General features: G+C 41.5%; 2 protein-coding genes across 2 annotated transcripts; both read left to right on the top strand.

The window, feature by feature from the left end:
- Positions 1-640: 640 nt before the first annotated feature.
- LOC107315868 (putative lysosomal acid lipase/cholesteryl ester hydrolase) lies at positions 641-14139 on the top strand. The gene is made up of 9 exons (XM_015866743.2): positions 641-996; positions 2035-2155; positions 5469-5667; positions 6023-6132; positions 6649-6785; positions 8186-8332; positions 9692-9763; positions 11315-11386; positions 12209-14139. Exons 1-9 carry the CDS (start codon positions 892-894, stop codon positions 12440-12442), a joined length of 1197 nt encoding a protein of 398 aa, XP_015722229.1. The 5' UTR covers positions 641-891; the 3' UTR covers positions 12443-14139.
- A 588-nt stretch (positions 14140-14727) lies between these two features.
- On the top strand, positions 14728-20374 carry CH25H (cholesterol 25-hydroxylase). Its single transcript, XM_032445259.1, has 2 exons — positions 14728-16626; positions 18666-20374. Exon 2 carries the CDS (start codon positions 18823-18825, stop codon positions 19603-19605), a length of 783 nt encoding a protein of 260 aa, XP_032301150.1. The 5' UTR covers positions 14728-16626; positions 18666-18822; the 3' UTR covers positions 19606-20374.
- Positions 20375-21067: the final 693 nt, after the last annotated feature.

Below are 21067 nucleotides of genomic sequence, written 5' to 3'. Positions count from 1 at the left end.
GTTTCAGTACTATCCCAAGGATATTACTATGTGCAAGTGATGTGAATTGTTTGTACTTCAGGGCTGTATGCGGTCCAAGTATTGCAAGCACGGCCACACACCACTTGACCACAGGTGCTGCTCTGGGACATGACAGATGTTACATGTGCTGCCAGCTCATTGCCTCAGAGCACCAGGATGGAGCAGGCTCGCAGCAAGCTGCTGGAACTGTGTACCTGCATGTAATTCAAGCCTGCTTGTATTAGATTTGACATATTTAGATTGTGCTCAGTGACGATGGTCTTTTCTTTGTGCGAGGATAACGGTGCTGGCTGCAACGCTTTGAAGCCCTCAGGAATGACCACGGAGTGCCCGTGGGTGCAGATGGGACTGCGGTCGGGCTGAGGGGTCATCGGGGCAGAAACCTGCACATTCACGAGGTGCTGCGGGGGCACTGGTACAATTTCAGTCTAAAGAGCTTTTTAAAAGCGAGTTCGGGGATGGGGGGGTTGGAGAAGCGCTGAATCACGCTGCCTAAGGCCGCGCAGCCGGCGAGAGGCGGTGGGTAGGGATGGCCCCCGCCCCTCGGGCCGCGATAGGCCGCGTCGCGTGGTCCGAGCGCCGCCGCCGGCCCCGCGCCCTCCTCCCGTCGCGGCTCCCGGGCCGGGGGGAGGCGGGAGGGCCGCGGGACACGCCTGGCCCGGCCTCACGCCTTCAGCCGCTCGGGGCTGCGCAGCCCCGTCCTCGTCCTGTCAGCGGGCGCCCGCCCCCGCCGTGTCACGCGGTGCCGTGCCGGTACGGGGCTCGGCGAAGGAGGAACATAAGCCGGCAGCGGGCCGCTTTCTTGCACAGCCGCCTCAGAGCTGCTTCCTCGAGCCCTGCGAGCCGCCGGGCCTCCCCCAGCCCGGCAGGATGCGGGGCCTGCTGCCTGCCGCCGTGTTGCTGTACAGCGTCGTCATGCCGGGAGCGTTCGCCGTCGGGAGAAGGAACGTGGACCCTGAGACGAACATGAACATCGTGAGCTGCGGGGCGGGGGAACGGCGCTGGGGCGGGGCGGGTTGTAGCGAGGGGGAGAACCGGGCCGGCATCGGTGCTGTGGCTGCAGCCTCTGAAGGGCGGCAGCGTGAGCTCGGAGGTGCGTTGTGCCGTGTCGTTCCGGGATGGTGGCCCCTGCTGCTGCTGGCCCCGGTGTCCCGCACCGCTCATTCGAGTCCTGCTTGGTCCCCTGATGCCGGTAGTCGATCTCTCTCCTGTGACTTCTGAGCCAGCTGTGTGCGTTTTGCCACTTCTCTGCTTAATTGCTAGAAAATAGCGTGCTTACAGAATGTACGTGTTGTTAGTACCGTCCTGCTGCGGCTGCAGCGACAGCTGCTTGCCTTCCTGTTCTGTCCTTCCCTTCCAAAGTGACATGAACTTATGTAGATTCCCCCTGGTTGATAATGTCCCATGAGGAGTCTGCTGCTCCCGGCTCCACGCAGCACCTCCCAAAATCAAACCTGGTGTCCAAGCACTGCATGAACTCCAGGTTCAGTGTTGTGACATTGCCCTGCAGCACCTGTGGCAGTGCCCACGCAGGCGTTTTCCTTCCTTTTCATCCTCCGCATGCTGCTGTGGTACCAGGTGTTGCTGTGCTCGTTTGTTTTTGGAAGATACTACTTTTCTTGAGAGAGAATCCTGGAATCAGGGAATGTCCAAGTTTGAAATGTCACTTTTTGCCTGCTGTTTCTGTCCCAGAGCTTTGCCCTGTTACCAGAACCCCATTTTCAATGCTGCAGTCTTCTTTTGCGCTTTAACAAAGGTGTGACAGTGGATGGGGATAGGCAGACAAGTCCTCTGAAGTCCCTGGGTTAATGCTTGTACTCCGGCAGGCTCCTGCCTGGCGTAGGTCTTAGAAGAAACCTGTCTGTGGAGGGTGGAGGAATGGCTATGGCACGCTCCTACCACGTCCTGTAATTTCACCTTGCTGTTGGGAAGGAGCCTGGAGTACTCTGAGCATGTTAATGAATGAAGCAGGCTGGCAGTCTGACTCCAAGCTGATTTCTTCTCTTTCTTCAGAGTCAAATTATTATGTTCAGGGGCTACCCCAGTGAGGAGTATGAAGTGATAACAGAAGATGGGTACATTCTTTCTGTTAACAGAATTCCGTATGGAAGAAAAGATCTGGGACAGAGCAAAGGTAAGATTTATTTCTGCTTGGAAAAAAAAAATGGCAAGGCATGGAAAAGTTCTACACTTTACAAATAAATAAATGAATTGATAGAGCTTCTCCTATAGTCATCCAGAAGAAGATTACAGACTGTAACCTGTGGAGTTACAGTCTGTGACTGGTGAATGTCATGGCCAGAAAGGCTTAGCTGTGTGCAGAGTGACTTCAGCGAGGGGAGGGTGAAGGAGTTAGAAACCTGCCTTTTTCTGGCATTTCCATTTAGTGACATTAATGCAATGCCTTTGTCGTTTGGTTCTTGAGGGTCTGAAAGGCCTGAATCTTCTGGAAGGGAGAAAATAGGACTAAGACATTTTTTAAAATGAATTTAGTGTCTTGAAAAGAGTTTGACTGTAGCATTTTTCAAACCACTGAAAAAAAAAAATGTATAAAAAAGAATTTTGTTCAAAGTGCCTAAACTTTTTCGGAAGTAGGCACAACTTATATACCTCTTCTTGAGAAAATACAACTGAGCTATGAGAGTTTCCATTGGAAACTTCACTAAATAATTACTTCCTGATTTCTGGGGCATAGGGCGAAGAATCGTTTTGTTCATTCTAACCTCTGAAGCTGCCTTTGCAGCAAATTACAGGCTAGAACAAGTCCTGCTGTTGTGGTGTCATTTTGTATACACAGCTGCTTAAATTGGTGGGTATTATAATGAGGGAAAATCACTTCAAAGCATGTTGAGTAGAGTACATTTAAAATATGCTGCAAATCAGCATATGTAACAGGTTATTGGCAGCAGTGAGCTCAGACCAGCTGGCTTTATTGAGGTGATTTGATGGGGAAGGTGATTGGCATAAACCACCAGGCTGCTCTTTCACAGTAATCCTTACAGTTCATAAGATTGCTTAAAGCTATGGAAGGAGTGCAGGGGGTGCTCAGGTGTAGAAATGGAGTGTAAGCTGAGACTTATGGAAACAATATGAGCTACGGTTTTTGCAGTGACTGAATGATGGATTGCTCTAAAAATGAGAGAAATGTGTGTGTAGGAAGAGAGATGAATGTCCTTTGGATTGTTGTCTTGCACTGCATGCAGAAATAAATGTGTCTGAATAGCAGTCACTGAATTTGGTACCAGTTATACCACCACCCTTTAGAAAAGGTCGTACTGACAACTGCATGTATACAAAAGCAGCTAGTTTGCATATAGACTTCATCTATCCTAATACCTAGTTTAGAACCTTTGAGACTGAAAAAAACATGCAGTGAGAGGTTAAAAAGAAAAATGTGGCATTTATGTAATGAATGATTGATTGCCAAAGCTGTGGGTGCAAACAAGACTATGAGAAATGCTTCTCCTCTTCTGAAGGCGAAGCAGCAGCCTCACTTGCTGGTTCCACAGGAGTTGGGGTTTTTGCACCATAAGGTTGGTGTGTAAAGACAGTGTGTGGGTGAGGCCAGTCAAACCTGGCAGGTGCCTTTGTACTTAAGTTTCAGAGAAACCCCAGGAAAAAGCTGCCTGAAACATGTTGATTTTGATCTTTCATCTATGACATAAGCAAACAGAAGTTTCCTGACATGTGGGAATTCTCCACATTCCCCCTGCCACACCCTCGACCCCAAGTTCATGTTTTGCAAAGTGCTTTAATTTTAAAAACAAGGATTACTGAGCACATTTGGGGAAGTACGATCTCTTAGAAGAATGAAGATCTCAAAGTTCATGTTGATCTTAAGTTTTTATAGACTTGGTATCTTTTCCCAGAAAGATACCAATGATGTGTTACTGCTGACTTAGCTTATATATGCCATAATTCTTTTGCAATACCTGCTTAATGTGAATAGGATCCCTTGGAGTTATGGATCACATGATGTTTTGGAACAAAACCTACAGTTCCACGGCCTAAAAAAAGGGGGGGGGGATGGGGGAAACAAATGGAGAACACAAAAAACAAAGTCAATGATTTTCATTTTTAGTTGTAACTAAAAATCTGTGCAATGCGATTGCACTGGTGAGAATGGCATTGAAATAAGTTCTTCTTCTTTCTTTTGGACAGATTTATATTTTCAGTAACTTTATTTAGGCCACGTATAGGTTTACTGAAGTTTTAATTGTTTTACTGAAGGGAGTTGTTGATGTGGAACTAAAAGAATGTAAGAGGGATTATATCTCTAAGTGTATCTTCCAGTTAGAATTGGGATTGTGTGTGATTAGAACAAAGCGTTACGTATAGGAAAAGGTATTTTTAAGCTTCTACCCTCCTTATTCCCCTTTTTGGGTTTTTAGGACCAAGGGTGATTAAAAATTACTATTGTCCAACTCAGTTTGTCTTGTGATTGCACAAGTCATGTGCTTTGGGAAGTGAAAACGGAACTGGCAGAAGTTCAGAAGCTTGTGGTTAACAGGAGGACAGAATTGAAGCATTGAAGGATTCAAACAGCTTCCCTCTTTCTATGTTCATGAAATTAAAAAAAAGAAAAAAGAAAAGAAATTAATTTATCTGAGTTTAATGAAAGGAAAGAAAATACAAAGCTAGAATTGATCATTACTGAAAAAAATTTAGCGTGAGGCTTGAAAATCCTGCACACAGAAAGAGATGAGCTATTACTACAGTATAGGAAACATTAATGTGGGATTGTACTGTCCTGAGTGCTTGTTTGGCATTGCTGGAGATTTGCTTATTTTTCATGGGCACCATATCACAATAGTTTTTAAATGAAATGTGAAAAACAGGCACCAGAAAGTTCCCTCTTCCCAGACGTAAAGGCTGCTGTGGGAGAGAAATGCTACTGATTTGGATTTATGGAACTCACAGTAAGCCCTTATGGACACAGCCTGGTTGTGACTGTTTTTGCTGAAAGATCTAAGTCCACTTTATCAATGGTGAAAGTACTGTGTGAACTTGGTATTGGAGTAGAATGATGTATCATTGGAGGAAGTAAATTGCTGAGTAATTTCTGGCATCGAAATAAAATTACCATGTCTCAGATTTCAGTTATTAAAGCAGGAATAAAGGTATCATTTCCTGTTCTGGGGTAGGAATGTCAGGAGTTTCCTAAATTTCATGTGGATGTTCTCTGTGGTGCTTTAGCTACTTACATTAAGGCAAGAAAGGCCTTTGAAACTTAAACTACCTTATCTACCCATATTGTTCTTTGGATTCTGCCAAGAGCTTTGGTAACAAAAAGGTACTGGATGGGGCTAATATTGGTACTGCTAATCTTCAGAGATGGAATATTCAGAGTACAAAACTGAAGCAGACTTTCAGTCACTCACCTGAATTTTCCTTAGCTTCCTATTAAGATGGAGTTGCAAGTCTATGATAAATGCTTTGTTTTTCAGGTCCAAGGCCTGCTGTGTTTCTGCAGCATGGTTTGCTTGCTGATGGCAGCAACTGGATCACAAACTTGGATTACAACAGCCTTGGCTTTATGCTGGCAGATGCTGGCTATGATGTATGGCTGGGAAACAGCAGAGGGAATACCTGGTCCAGAAAACATATACACTTCACAGTGAAGCAAGAAGAGTTCTGGATTTTCAGGTATCCTCATCTTTGTAGACAAACTATGCATGCTGTTGGTGAGCAGGCTTCTGTCTTTTCGTGTCACCCCATTTCAGTTGTGGTGTGAATGCACAAGATGCTTTCTTTCTGTTTGTGCCCTGTCACATATGTAGAGGTAATAAAGGGAAGCTTTATGATCAATGTTGTGTCCTGAGACAGTTTTCATAGATGGTCAGTAGGACAGTAATTACTTTCAGCAGTACTTGGTATGATGAAAGCATTGGAGTGTAGTTTCATCCAAAGGAAGCTTTTACTTATTTCTAGACAGCTGGTCTTCAGTACAGTAAAGCTCTATGCAACTATCACACTGATTATTTTTGTCTTTGCTTTGTAGCTTTGATGAGATGGCTAAGTATGATATTCCAGCTTCTGTGGACTTCATTTTGAAGAAAACTGGCCAGGAACAAGTATTTTATGTTGGCCATTCACAGGGCACCACCATGGGTACGTGAGAAGATGCATTCAGTAGAAAATGCATGACAAGTTCTATGTGTATAGTTTAATGATGTTAAAAAGGAAAAGACTTTAAAAATCTGTAGCTTCTGTTTTTTGACTGCTTTCTGAAGTATTCATTGTTAAGAAGACAAAGATTAATGTTTCCATTCTTAAAGTGGGAAGCTGTTGAAATGAGAAGCTGAAGTCACAGATTCAGTACAATTCCTACTGAAATATGTATCTTGACAAGCTACATGTAATAATGTGGAATAGTTAGACAATGTAGAATAAATCTGCCATTTCCAGGATATTTACTGTATGGAAGGCCTGCATCAAGTGCTTTTAGACCTGCAAATAAAAAGACACACAAACTTCTTATTTTCAGAAGATAAGAAATCCTTGTGATCTTAACAGTCACGCTATTGATCTAAAAGCTTTCGCACACATCTTAGAAAATCCACATAAAATTCTTGTCTGTTGTGATTCAGTGATGATGCTAGTTAATTATTCTCTTATTGTTTGCAGCTTTCATTGCTTTTTCAACTTTGCCAAAGCTGGCCAAGAAAATAAAAATGTTCTTTGCCTTGGCACCAGTAGCTACAGTCAAGTTTGCCACCAGCCCTCTGACAAAGCTGGGAGCGTTTCCTGATCTGCTTATCAAGGTTTGTTTTTGCATGTTCATATTTTAAGGCTAAGGAAGAGTGCCTCTGGCTAAAACCAGTGTAACGAAGAATGTTAATAGCTGTGGATTAGAGATTAGCTGGTTCCACAGGAACACCAGGCTGGTTTTTCCACAGTAATGCTATGCAAGTCAGTAGTGACTGCTCTGGTTTTACTGCTGTCTAATGAGACAGTTTGTATCAGTGTTAAGATGTAACTTACAAGTACAACATCATAGATGGAATAAAATAATGGTTGTTTTTGGTAACGTGTATCTGGAATTTAGGCTTAAGTAATAACATAATAGTTCTTCTTTAAGAAGAATCATGTGGTAGCTTTATATAGTGTACTTCTTGATTTGTCATGAACTTTAACAGATTTATTTCACAATAACTATTAAGTATAGGAGGAAGGTCCATCAGAGGGTGATGATGCACAGCAGCTTTATTTAGATGTTGAGTCATCTTCTGGAGATTACCTTTCACCATTAACAGCAAAGGGAATGTAGGCAGACTGGCAGGCTGCAGTCAGCGCCTGGAGTCAAACATTGTGAACACCTTATTTGTGTATCATTTTTAATGATCACATTTCTTTATACCACCTGTGGCGATTCCCATGCAGACCTGCTTGTCCTTGGAGATAAACCCTTGTTCTGGTTTACTGCATGTTTGTATGCATTATTTGCTCTCAGCACTTAAAAGCAGTTAACATAAATGTGGCACATTGTGATGAACTTTGTTTGAGGAGGAGTAGCTGATCAGTGCCTTGTGCAGATGCTCGTGTTGTGCATGACTCTCACAGTGCCTTGCAAAAAAATAACAACTGGATTGCACAAATACATGAGAGCCACAAACCTGTACATCAGTCACAGTCTTAAAAATGCTGTATCACTTTCTGAGGAAGTGAGTGGGCCAGTTTAAAATGTTGGAAGTTTTAAAAATACTAACAAGAGGAAGTAGCCACAACAGCTCATGCAACTTATTTGTCTTGCAAATTCCTCTCTTCAAGCCATATAAGTACAAGGCTGTTTCACATTAGCAGGCGCAGCTTTGCCTTAAATGATTCTAATGACAAGAAACTCTATAGTACTCCTGTAAAATATGGAATTTAAACATGAATTGAATTTGAAATTAGATTTGCAATTGCATCATTGTCCCAGATCCCACGTATGTTTTGTGGGTGGTAATTAACTGCATCGTGTAGCAGAAGCACTATCCCTGACCTTCCCATAGGACTGTAAACAAGGTTGATAAGGAGGTAGGTGAGTTTTTTGTTTTTGGTTGTTTGGTTTTTTTGACTTACTTTTGCAAATGGAAATAATTACCTTAAAGATTTTTTAGTATTAGAACTAAAACCAGGTGATTCAGTTCAGTTACATGCCTGTGCTGCGTTTGTTTTGTAGAACTTGTTTGGAAAGAAGCAATTTCTTCCTCAGAATTTTTGGCTGAAGTGGCTTGCTACCCACGTTTGCACCCACAGGATACTTGATGACCTTTGTGGCAATTTATTCTTCCTTCTGTGTGGCTTTAATGAGAGGAACTTGAATATGGTATGTTTTTATGTCTTTTAGTAGCGAAGTTATTGCAAACTCTTAACATAGTATCGAGTGTATCACTGTTGTTCTTTACCTGTAATTAAAAAAATAATGCCCTTGTTATGCACAGTGCAAATGAATGTATTTCCTTGGTGTAGATGTAATTGTCCAGTTGGAATGGATATAATTATTTTTTTTAAAGAAGGTACTGAGAAGCTAGAATAAATTATTTTAGATCTTTTGGATCTTTTAGATCTTTTGGTAAAAGAAATGAATGTGATGGACCAGGATTGTCATTCATTTTTGAAAGAAGAGAGGAATAAAGATGTTATTTTCTACCACTTTCAGTGAAACTATTGAAATTTTCTGGTCTCTTGATGTACATGTGCAGTTGTTTTCTCTGGGGCCAATGTCCATCCCTGCTGATGACTTAATCTCTGGTCCTAGTTGCATGGAGCTTGTCTGTATAACTTTTCGTTACATAAAAGCTTGTTCATAGGATGGCTTAGGTTGGAAGGGACTTCAAAGAGCATCTAGTTCCAGTCCCCCTGCTATGGGTGGTGTTGCCAACCACTAAATCAGGCCAGTCACTAGATCAGGCTGCCCAGGGCCCCATCCAACCTGGTCTTGAACACCTCCAGGGATGGGGCATCCACAGCCTTTCTGGCCAGCACCTAATAACCATCTGAGTGAAAATTTCCATCCTGTCTAGTTAACAACATGCTTCTGTGTTAATGCTTCTATGTCCTTGAAATCAGTGGAAGCTGGTATCAGATTACCCATCCATAGGAGGGTGGCTTTAAAGTGAGATGGAATTAGTTTAGCTTTTGTCACCACTCACCATGTGTGAAAATGCACTTTGTATGTCAACACAAGGGTGCAGTTTTTTGATATTTCCTTGTCCAAGACATACAGAGTTAATGGTGAGAAATATATATATATTTAATTTCAGGATACTTAGTTTCCCCTGGATATAGTGAACTTTTAAACTTCAGGTGTATGAAGCTTTGAGACATTGTTATTTGACAGTTACTCATTTAGAAGGAGAGTAACTGATTTTCTCTGAAGGTCTGTGTAAGTATTTAGTGTGTTTCCAACTCTTACAATTCTAGCACTTTTTAAAAAGTGCTCTAACTATACAACAATTAGGTAAGTCATTATTACATTTAAAAATGAGATATAAGTTACACAGTTAATTGCAGTAAATAGGAAACTTTTACCTTGACTGTTTGTATCATGCTGTTAAGTGATTTTTATTTTTTGTAAGAGTACTTTCAAGATGAATTGTTAATTTTGTGTTAGTTGTTCCAGAAGCAATAATAGGTAGAACTTTTGTGCTGTGAAAAGTAAGTTGTGTTAACTCTCTTGTTGCAGAGCCGTGTGGATGTGTACTCATCGCATTGCCCTGCGGGGACATCTGTACAAAACATGATCCACTGGAGCCAGGTAAACTTTTCAGAATGTAAATTGCCCATGACTGTAGCTTGTCTATGGGATACTGACACCCATGATATTTCAGTGGAATAAAATTTTTAAGTATGTATGTAGCATAGCCTTGATGAAATTCTGGAACTTCTTATGATCTGAACAGTAGCTGTTCACTGCAGCTGCTTTGATATTGACCTTATGGTGACTAACCCTCTTCCCTATTTCAATAAAGGCATGCTGATATTAAGCAGTTCAGGCCAATAGACAACACAAGTGGAATGACTTAACCCATGGAGATGCTGTAACAAATATTTGCTTGCCTTTCAGCAAGCCTTGTTTTGACTATAAGTTCCATTTTTAACCAGGGAAAAACAGCACGCTTTCTATTCAACTACATTGTTTGGTTTTATGTGTTATTAACATATTTTGAACTTCACCTCAGTGCATGGTTACTTCATGCCTATGATGCTGCTGTGCTACTCAGCAGGCCCAGCTACATGCTGGCAAACAGGAGGAGACTGTTGTGGAAGCAGTGATCATTGCTGTGTTTGATCTTGTAGCTGGACTTTTTCATCCATTCACAAGTGATCTGTTGCACTGTACACAGTGGTTGAATGGAAGGAAATTTGTGAATGTTTTTTTTTCTTTTTCCAGAGAGGGGAAATGGTGTTAAATAAGAGTAGACTCCATAATAAAGGTTCACTACTGTATTCATATAGATTGCTTTGAAAGTAATGCCTTCTATTTATTTCCATGGAAACTACAACAGATGTAAGAGTAAAATAATACTATTTGATAGAGCAAATTCTCAGATGTTTTCTGACATAGTCACCACTATTAGCTATGCATATTTGCCAGCAGTGAACAAGAGCCTGTATATTGCATTTGTAAGTGTTTGTGCCAGTGGAGGTGACGCACTGTTGCCATCACTGCTGAAATCTGCCACCTGCTGCCTCGCTGTGTTCACATCTGCTGTTTGGCCTCCAAAAACATTCAGAAAAGGAATATCAATAGGTGCCATTTTTTTTTCTGCATGGAGGAATTCAGTGATATATCTTTGCTTTGGATGCCATTGTGTCAGCCTGCCCCTCTGCTGCCATCTGTCTCTTGGCAACAAACAGTAATAAAATACGGCAGGAAGGGTTCAACCTCTGCTGCCTTACCAACATCTGACTCTGACACTGTGGGTCAAAATAATAAAATAGGAGACATTACTTCTGGAGCAGTTATGGAACATTTAGACAACTATGCAGCTGTTTAAGAAGCAAACATAAAGTTGTCACATCCTGGCTTTGTATACTAAAAACTATTTTCTTTAGTCTTTCCTACTGTTGTTATGGCAGTCTGTGGTCTATTGGTATAGAATCTTAATGTTTCCAACTCCCAAGACGTGAGGCAAAGCAGTGATCCTTGTCCTTGTTACTACTTGGCATTTCAGTGTCTTGTGTGTGATTTGCTTTGCCAGTTCTCCAGCAGATAGTTTATTTTATTTATTTATTTATTTTTTAATCACTTTGATCAAAGTTTTTTGCATTTTCAATGTGTGTGTGAATATTTCTTTGCTTCTAGGCTGTGAAATCTGGGGAACTCAAAGCTTATGACTGGGGGAGCAAGGCTGCAAATATGGCTCACTACAACCAGGTAGATACCTTTCATGGCTCTCTTTATAATCTTTGAGTGTCACAAGAACAAGTCTTTGGGCACTTACTCAAGGTGCTGCATTTATGCTGTGTTCTAAATGGCGCTGCTCAGTAGCCAGACTTGAGATGTGCCTTTTCAAAAATAAATAAAACACAAGCCCCTGCCAAAAGGAAAAAAAAAAAAAAAAGAGAGAAACCACAGTCAGGAAGCACAGAGCCATAGAGCCTGAATCACTATGGACGTAGTCTTGAATCACTATGGAGTCTATGCTCAGATGTGAAGTTGTGGTGGTGCAGTGTTTCTTGAAGATCATCCTTTTGTTAACATTTATTTAAGGTTCTGCCTACATCGTGAAATCCCAGTGCCCTTCTCACAAGAAGGGACATGCTGTAAATTCATGTGTATTGCTTACCCTCAGCTTCTTAATCTTCACCTGTGTTTGTTTCTAAATTACCATGTGTAGGACTAAAAAGTATTTTGCCCCTTGTTATTTTAGTGACTGGAAAATACTGCAGTATTACACTTCCAGAGGAGCTATCACTTCTGGTGTTTTACTGGAGTTAGAAATTCTTGAATGAAGTGTGTGCAGTGAGAAGTCTGAGAATACTTCAGTATAACCCTCCTGGTTTGCAGGCTCTCCAAGCCAAGTTTTTACTGCCGTGCTTAATATAATATCAGTTTTCCATCTGCACCTCTGACTGTCCAAAAGTGAAAGTCAGTCTGGCACATCTTTATAGTTACTAGTGTATTACGTTGCAGTTTAGTACCGCCCTAGAGACTTGTTCTTTCTAATGCTTTTGTTTCTGTTCTTTTGTCCCTCAGTCTACTCCACCTTTCTATAAAGTAAAAGAGATGACTGTACCAACTGCTGTATGGACTGGTGGGCAGGACTTACTGGCAGACCCAAAGGATGTCGCCATGCTGCTCACTCAGATCACAAACTTGGTTTACCACAAACACATTCCAGAATGGGAACACTTGGATTTCATCTGGGGCCTTGATGCACCTCACCGCATGTATAATGAAATGATTAACATGATGGGGAAGTATCTGTAAACCAGCATGGTATTTCAGAGTATTAGTGCACCAAAAATTCACCTTTCTGGAGCATTTGCTTTCCTGGCGGTAATGCTACGTTGCTTATTTATGCTGTGTTTTTAAAATGCCAGCAATGACTACTGAATGGGATTCATATTTGATTATTTTTTTTTTTCCTCAGTATTATTTTTTTCTCCTGCAATAATCTCCATTCTAACCTGCTGATTTTGCACACAGTGGCACAAGACCAAAAAAGAAAAAACAAGCAGTGTAACTCTGCGCACATATTGTGTGTACAGAGGCAGTGACGTCTGAAAAACAAAGTAGTCCACTGAGCACTAGAGATGCTTGAGAATTTAGAAGTGTTTAGCTCTGTGTAAAACACTGGCACTTCTTACTGCATTGCTATTTCTGAGTACCTTGCAGAAGTACTCCTTGTATTGCAGTAACCCCATCTGATGCTGGTACTTCAAAAAGCACTTAGTGACTTCCTGTTGTGTTATTTTAACCATTATTGAGAAGCTAGCTATATCAGATGACTTCCAGTATTGCCAAGAAGAATTGTCTTGAAGTCATAGAAGGTCACCACTGTTCATTGGAAATCAAGACAAATGCACTAATCAAACAGCATCACTGAAGCTTTCCGTGTTCCACATAATAGCTATGGATAAGGACTGTTACTTGCCCTTGCTAATTCCTGGGACAGAAGAAGCAGTGAAAAGGAATAAAAGAAATGCCACTTTTATCTTTGTGAATAGGTTGTGACTTACTAGGAGAATGACGTAAAACATTTGTATTTTATTTGCACTGACCACTAGAAAACTCTTCTTCCTCCCACCTACTACACTTCAGGGAAGGGCCAATGCATTAATTCTATGTGTTGAGCAACTTAGTTTGCATGGACTCTTCTCCTTAATCATCTGCTGCTTTGAAGGTCTGTTTACTTTTTAGCTGGTTGCGTGGTGCTTGCCACCATTGTGTTCAGGAACTGTAAAGTGTGCTGGTGAAGCCTGGCAGTATTTATGTCAATTTCCATTTGTCTGTTTCTACTTTAAAATGGGGCCCCCATTCAGTAGGGGTAGAGAATTCATGTTTGCTTCAGGGGTCTGACTTTGGAGCTATAGTTGTCTCTGGTATAGGTGCCTTGCTCTTTGCATTGACTATGCAGGGAACTTTGACTCCTGAATTTCATGCCTAATGGAGATGTGGGAACCATCTCCAGAGTCAGTTACCTCAGTCCAGATGGGAATATCTGTGCCATAGTTACATAGTTAGAGTTTGTTCCAGATCTCTGTAATCCAAAGAGAAAGAATTGCCTTTTGTATATGGCATAGAAAATAGTACACTTTAAATTGAGGTGGCCGCCCCCCACCTTTTTTTTTTTCCTAATTGGAAAAAGGAATCCACACAAGAATATGAGCCATAAATTAGGGTTTGTTCTGTTTTTTACTCCTAATTCAGTCTCAGGGAGTCCTCCAGCTTTGTTTAAGGAAAAAAAGTGGTTTGTGGTATTTCAGTTGTGATTCCTAGGAGGACCTTTAAGTTTGCTTTGTATTTGTAGCAGCTACGTTTGCTTCACATTGGTGTGCTGGAAGGAAGACCATGGGAATCCCAATTGACTAACTCTGCAGCTCTGATGGTATGATGGCAAGAGCCATGAGTGTGATGTTCATTAAACTTGAGATATCTCAATAAATGTGAGAGACCTGCTCAGAGTTTGGAGTGATGTGATCTGTTTCCCTTCTTGTTGTTTCATGAATGCGTGTGAACCTTTGTGCCAGAGAGCTAAGTCTATTCTCACAACTATTCATCCATAAAACATGTACAGTAAAAAAGTAAAATAGCCAACTTCCATTTTACTTGTGTCATTAGAGAAGCTTTGCCTAAATGTAAAGGGCTGTTTCTGAGACTTTTAGATAAAGCACAAACGATAAATAACTGTTCAACTGCTTTGTCATTCTCTAAGCCTGCAGGTTAAGAGTTTCTTTCAAAACACCGGCGTGGTGGAAAGCTCCTTGTATCACATTCTTAAACCTTGGGCAATTAGATTGCTTAACTGAGTGTCTGCTAATCTCATAAACAGCATGTAACCTCATTATACAACAGGGAACTGATATTTTTTTCTTGGTGAATTTGATGTGAAAGCCCAGCTTCAGTAATAAATAAGCTCAGGTCATACCTTTCTGTCCACCCTGAATACAGTAGATGTGCAGTCAGGATAGCAGGGCATATTAAATATTAAATTTAACAATGCTTTGGCACTTGTTAAAACTCTTGTGTGCCTGGAAATAAAACCAGAATAATGGAAGCCATTATAGATATCCTGTCCTTCGCTGGAGCAGGGATGTCTGCGGAAACTGGGAGCTGCTGTGCTGTCCCTGACCTGCTTGTTACAAGCATTTCATGAGACAAAGTTGGAGAGGCATCGTCAGTGGAAAGGGACGTGCAAGATAACACGTGCTGAATGGACTGGAGAAGAGCGAGGCTTTTGATCTAATAAGGAGCAATACTGAATGCTGCATTTTTCATAGCAGATCTTGCATATTTGATGCCTGTTCTATAGACCATCTTTCTCTTACAGTATGCTGAACATTGGTTTAAATGTAAGCTTTGAATAATACAAAGTGTACTGACAGGGAACATAGATGGCCTTCCACTGGGATTTGGTGATGTGAGCCAACCATGGCAGAAAGCTGGAGACAGCAGTCCCTGTGCAGCTAATGCATCATCAGACTCACTGACCTGCCTGCATGTGAGCTGCATGCAGTCCTGGGCTGACTCCCTGATCCGCAGCAAAGATGGGCACAGAGGGGTTGGAATGTTGGTATGGAAATAGTCGGATTAGGAAAACATCTTTGTTCTGTTAAGAAAAGCAGGCTGCCCTTAGGCTGAAGATTTTTCATCCAAACAGGAGAGAAATAGGCGCAGGAGGGATTTGAGTCTCAGTATACCAAAACATAAGGAGTCTATAGGTTGAAAAAGACGTAAATATGCAAAGCCCATCTTCTCCACCCAACCTGCCACATCTGTAACAGAGCCCTATGCCTCCCACCTTGGTGACGTTGCCGTCCCCTTTCGAGCGGTGCGTTTTGCTCCCAGCAGCGTTTCCCCAGGCTGGAGCCGTTCCAGCCGGCAGCTCCTGGCTGAACACTCCGCACGGTGGCGCCGTTGCTCAGCGCGGCCGCCGCATCCCTCGTAGCGCCGAGCAGAACCGGCCCGGCCCGGCCCGGCCCGGGGGTGCCAGGCGGGCAGAGGGTGGAACGGACTCCTCGAACCGGACTCCTGCAGCGAGGTGAGTCCATGTGCGAAGTCCTCATCTTGGCTGTGATTCCAGCTTGGTTTGCTGTTTTAAAGTGAGAGAAGGGAAAGCCTTTAGCATCGTTTGCTCCAGTTACTCGCCTGCTTTTCTTTAACTGTCCTAAGTTTTTTCCTCTATGCTCTGCAGCACCTGCCTGTGCCAGCAGACTTAGCTGCACCGGGCTGTGCCTCTGTTCTGGTACAGCAACCATCTGTTTGCCCAGAGAGAGAGAGCAGGAGGCCGGTGGGAGGAAGAGAAGGTTTTGCCTCTGCTGTTGTGAGATTGGTTTCAGCATACAGGTACTGCTTTCCCTTCTTCCTAACTTTTTCTTGCTTTCCTAACCACTTGTTTGTGTCCTGCTGTTTACCTCATGGCTTGTACCTCACTGCGAGGCCAGGGGTGGGTTTCTGTGTCTTGTGCTCATGTGGAATCTATTTAAGACCCTTTGCGGGGCCTCATTCCAAGCTATGTGCCCTTCAGCCTAACTCCAGAGCAGCAGTCTTGGCTTTTTAAGAGACTCGTTTGGAGTCCTGTAACACATGGGGAAGTTTGGCAGTGTGGTGAACTGAGCATAAAAAAGTCAGGGCCGTATTGTTGAATTATGTATGGAATGGATTTGTGTATGCTTCGTCTTTTCTTCACCTTGTGTTGACAAGGAAACCTAAGTCGCAGGAAGGAAAACATGAGAAATAAATGCTTTTTGATGGCAAAGTAAAGGAACTTGAAATGGGTTTCTGGAGAAGAAAGATTAGCTGTCTCTGATGCATGGTGATCTGCTTTCCTGAGCCTGAATTAACTCCCAGCAGGGTGCAACTTAACAGCAGAGTTCATCCTCCTGAGCGCCAGCAGATGGGGCACAGCGGCGGTGGTTTTGTCTGCCTTGGAGCTGCAGGTTGTCGCTGAGGTAAGCTGTGCTTGCAGCACTCAGCTCGCTTATTATGCTTTATGTTGCAGGATGTACTAGGAAGAAGGCTGTGAAATTCTGTTATTGTTCCTTAAGGGATTAAGGAATATTTTCCTATGACATAATCTGCAGGCAAAATGCCAGTTCTTTAAGTTTTAGCTGATAGGCATAATTGGTCCTACAGCTTCATGAGAATTCATATAGCTATTGAGAATTAGTTGGAACAGTGTCTTTAGGGCAGTTAATCAATTTCCCTCGATCTCCCTTTTGACAGATTTGGAATATATTATAGAGAAGAATCAGTCCTTGCATAACTCTAATATAATGAAGAATCATATATTGCACCTGGGAGGCTTCATTTCTGATTGTAACTACATAAATCAACAGAATGTATCAGAAGAAAATGTTGCATCTTACACAGTGATTGGGTTACAAATGCATTTTTCATGTTCTTACTGTGAAAAGGAGGTCAGTTTAAAACATACTTTCAGGACTGAAACAATCTCTTGGATATAGGTCCTCATCCATCCAATTGGTGTATCTCACAAGGTTTCAGTTTCCCCACATCCAACAGCCTGAATTAATTGAATTCAACAGCACAGTCTCACATCAGCAGAAAATCTGAATCTATTTCTAAAATGTGTATGCATCAGATAAGGTTTTTGAAGGTTGTACCAGAGCTGTCTCCAATGTAAAACTTCTGATTGACAGAATAATAGCACAAGTGATAATAATGTTACTGTTTCAGTAAACTGGAAGTCTAAGGAGGGATCACAATTTGTATTTATTTAAGAGCAGACGCTCTTGAAGATGAAATAGCTGAAGCTGGAGACCAACTAAAAATTAAGAAACATCCATGTGTAGATCAGAAAAGCTCACCGCTAACTCATTATTCTTATAATTAAGAAGTTAGGAAACTCTCTCATTTATGTCTGTAAAGATCCAATATCACCTGAACAAGCTAATAAAGTCATCCAGGAAGCTGAGCTCATTTCCAATATTAGAATAAGTGCTGTGTCTACAAAGAGGTGAGTTCATAGGAAGCTGATGGCAAATTCTGTTTCCCTAAGTATTCAAAGCTTTGTTTGCCACTTTCAAGAAGCACAAAAGAAGTGATCTGGTAGTGTAGAATCAAGAACTCCTGTCTTTTACCACTGAAATACTTTCAGCAAATTTGAAATGCTGAGATTCAAATTCTCTAGCTTTTTTTCTGCTCAGTGCTTGCCTGTGATCAAAGGAAGATCCTTTAGAGGACACTGGTCTAACCAGTGGATCTTTCATTTACATTAAGTTACTGTGATACTTATGTCAAAAATGGTTTCCTTGTACCCTACTTAGTACAAGGATGAATTTCATATCATATTCCTTAAATGCTTACCAGTAACTAAGATATATATATATGTATATATATATATATTTTGCCTCAGGTCAATTCAAGTGGATTTTGCCTTGTGAAGTGGTTAAAGGAGAACATGACTTCAAAAATAGATGGAGATAAATCACAGCTACTTATATTCAGGCTGGAAGCATAGAGTAGATCTTATGTGGTTTCAGTTTAGCCTGTTTTATACCCGAGGAATGATTAGGATGTGTCTGAATTAGCCTGTTGGCACACACCTTAATCATCACTTGGGTACAAAACAAGTTAAGCTGAAACATTCCAAAATTTACACTATGCTTCCTATCTGAACGTAGTAGCTATGATTTATCTCCATGAACCACCAAACATCCAGGGGTCAGATCTGGAGTTTAGATACATATACATCTTTGTAGCAGTCACAGAAAAAAATCAATAATCAACTGTTTCCTCACTTAAAAAGGCAAAAGTGTAGCAAAAGCTGATACAATGAGTAAAAGGCAGCAGTTTTTCAAGTGTATGCAGTAAGTGGAGTGGAAAATATTCTTACCCCCTTCTACTGTTAACATTCTACGTTTCAATTTACTTTTCCTACTATGCAAGTCTTTTGTGGAGCTCCAGCGATTACCTGACCAGCTAATTCTGTTCTGAGATTGTAATGCATTACACCACTTCTATACAGGAAGGAAACTTCCTCCTTAAAGCCAAGCTAAATAAGGAGTTTCTGGGCGGAGCCATCTGCTGAGCAGCCTTGATAAAAGCATACAGGATTTACGGAGCCTCAGACTGCAATCGGCACAAACTGCAGCGTGCCAGACAGAGCGCTGCTCAGCTGCACAATGGAGAGACAGCTGGATAGGCTGTGCCTCCAATTTCTTTGGGACTTTGTCAGAGCACAAGAGACATTAATCATGTCACCGTTTTTTCCAGTGTTGTTTTCTTTTACAGCATACATGGCTTTCTGTCTTCCATATATTGCACTGGACTTTTTAAGCACTAGGCTGCCAAACTTGAGAAAATACAAAATCCAGCCACAGAGCTCTCCAACTCTCGGAATGATGGTGCCTTGCTTTATTCAGAGCGTGTATCACCATGTTGTGTGGATTTTCCCGGTGACATTTCTCCACTGGTACTGGAAACCAACAAATCTACCGGTGATGGCTCCAGAGCTGCCTCAGGTCCTGCTGCAAGTAGGAGTTTGCCTGCTTCTGTTTGATTTCGAGTATTTCTTGTGGCATTTGCTTCATCACAGAGTGCCTTGGCTCTACAAGACCATCCACAAGGTGCATCACAAGCATATATCAACATTTGCTCTTACTACACAGTATTCCAGTGTATGGGAGCTGCTGTCACTGGGATTCTTTGCTGCCATCAATCCATTCCTCCTCGGATGCCATCCTTTGACAGAAATGATTTTCTTCCTTGTCAACATCTGGTTGTCAGTGGAGGACCATTCAGGATATGACCTGCCGTGGTCAACTCACCGACTTGTGCCTTTTGGTTGGTATGGAGGAGCACCACATCATGATCTCCATCATCTGAAATTCAAGTCAAACTATGCTCCTTACTTCACCCACTGGGACAGACTCTTTGGGACATACACAGAGTCACATCCTAATTAAGAATGTTTGCCTATTTGCCTGTGGATGAGTTTTTTGTTTATAATCTATACTGGGACACTGGCTTTTCAAAGCTATACAGAAGATTGTATATTTGAAGCTACTTATAAAATCTATGACTATTTATAACAAATCCTTTTAATATATATATTTTTTTGTTTGTATACTTGGAACTTCCTATGCCAAATGACTGCATAAGAGATAGTAAATATCTGTTACTTGAGTCTGAGTCAAAATGTAAGGGAAGTGTTAAGAGACATTCTCTCTTCTTTCCAGCTTTCATAAAGCATTTATTGTTTTACTGTATGATGTTTTATACATACACCAGAAAAAATATCTTATTGCTGTAAGATGATTTATGATGTAAACAGGGAAGGTACACAGCATGGATTTTGTGGAGTTGAACCTGCCAGAACATGTTATTGCACAATGATGTTGTAAAAAAAATGCTGCCAGGCAATCAGTACTAGTTTGCTGACTGTGCAATAATTTTGACATTTGTGTTTTAAATCTATATGTTTTTTCTCTTTTTAACAGGAAATAAATATGGTCCTTCCTTTAAAATTATCTTCTGTTTCAAGTTATTCATTCCTCAGTTCGTATTATGAACATATGTGACTCCTTTTTCATCGGTGTAGTTTAATTTAGTTTCAGAGACAGGGTTTTCTGCTCAAGATATTGTCAGTTTATTTCAGAAGTGAACTAAATGTTTTTCTTTTTCTTCTTCAGAATTGTGTTATGTTTAAGTAAAGTTTGAATATTGAATAATGCATTTTAGCAGTCGGGGTGAAATGTCATTACTATGTCTTGAATTATTTTCCCTAAACTCACAGTGTGAGAGCAGAACATTAAGCAGCCCCTTAATGAACAGGAACATTCCCTGCATTGGTCCTTCACAAACACACCAGTTAATGAGTACTAGCACTTAAAATAATTACAAGGAGTATAAAGGGATCTTCTGCAAAGTAGGGGGATATTTCATTTAGATTTCAGGGGAATACAGTCAAAACTTGGAGGATCCTAAAGTACAGTGATGTGGCTGCATGTTGATGGAGGAACAGTTCTATGTAAAACAGTAGCCATGAAGTCTCACAGGAATCCCACTGAAAAAAATAAAGGACCTACATGAAGATATAAGTAGATCTTCTGTGCTTACTTTAGCAGAATCCACATGGGTTCCGCATGTCTGCTGTATCCCATTTTAATGCTGATAACATATCATGTATTGCTAATAAACTGCCCAAGAAAGTGATAGGAAAATAGAAAGTGCAAATAATGTAGGGAGTGTGTACTGAATGCCTGCGCATCATCACCCAGAAATGTATTTGTCATTCTGAACAGCCCAGAGGGTTTTGTGACCTTACAGAGGCTGTTTGTCCAGGAGAACGAAGAGCATTTAGTAATTCCCACTCTGTGAATGTTTAGGGGGAGCAGTACTTTTGGACACTATTTTTTAGATAACATG

This window comes from Coturnix japonica, chromosome 6 (assembly GCF_001577835.2).
Source record: "Coturnix japonica isolate 7356 chromosome 6, Coturnix japonica 2.1, whole genome shotgun sequence".
Lineage (NCBI taxonomy): Eukaryota > Metazoa > Chordata > Aves > Galliformes > Phasianidae > Coturnix > Coturnix japonica.
The sequence above is the reverse complement of the archived record's forward strand: the minus strand, read 5'-3'. Positions and strand labels throughout refer to the sequence as shown.

Excerpts from the sequence above, each read along its gene's own strand:
- LOC107315868 (XM_015866743.2), top strand. The coding sequence starts at position 892 with ATGCGGGGCCTGCTGCCTGCCGCCGTGTTGCTGTACAGCGTCGTCATG. Across the intron at positions 997-2,034 it reads CTGAGACGAACATGAACATC|AGTCAAATTATTATGTTCAG; the intron begins GTGAGCTGCGGG and ends CTCTTTCTTCAG. Across the intron at positions 6,786-8,185 it reads TTCCTGATCTGCTTATCAAG|AACTTGTTTGGAAAGAAGCA; the intron begins GTTTGTTTTTGC and ends TTTGTTTTGTAG.
- CH25H (XM_032445259.1), top strand. The coding sequence starts at position 18,823 with ATGGAGAGACAGCTGGATAGGCTGTGCCTCCAATTTCTTTGGGACTTT.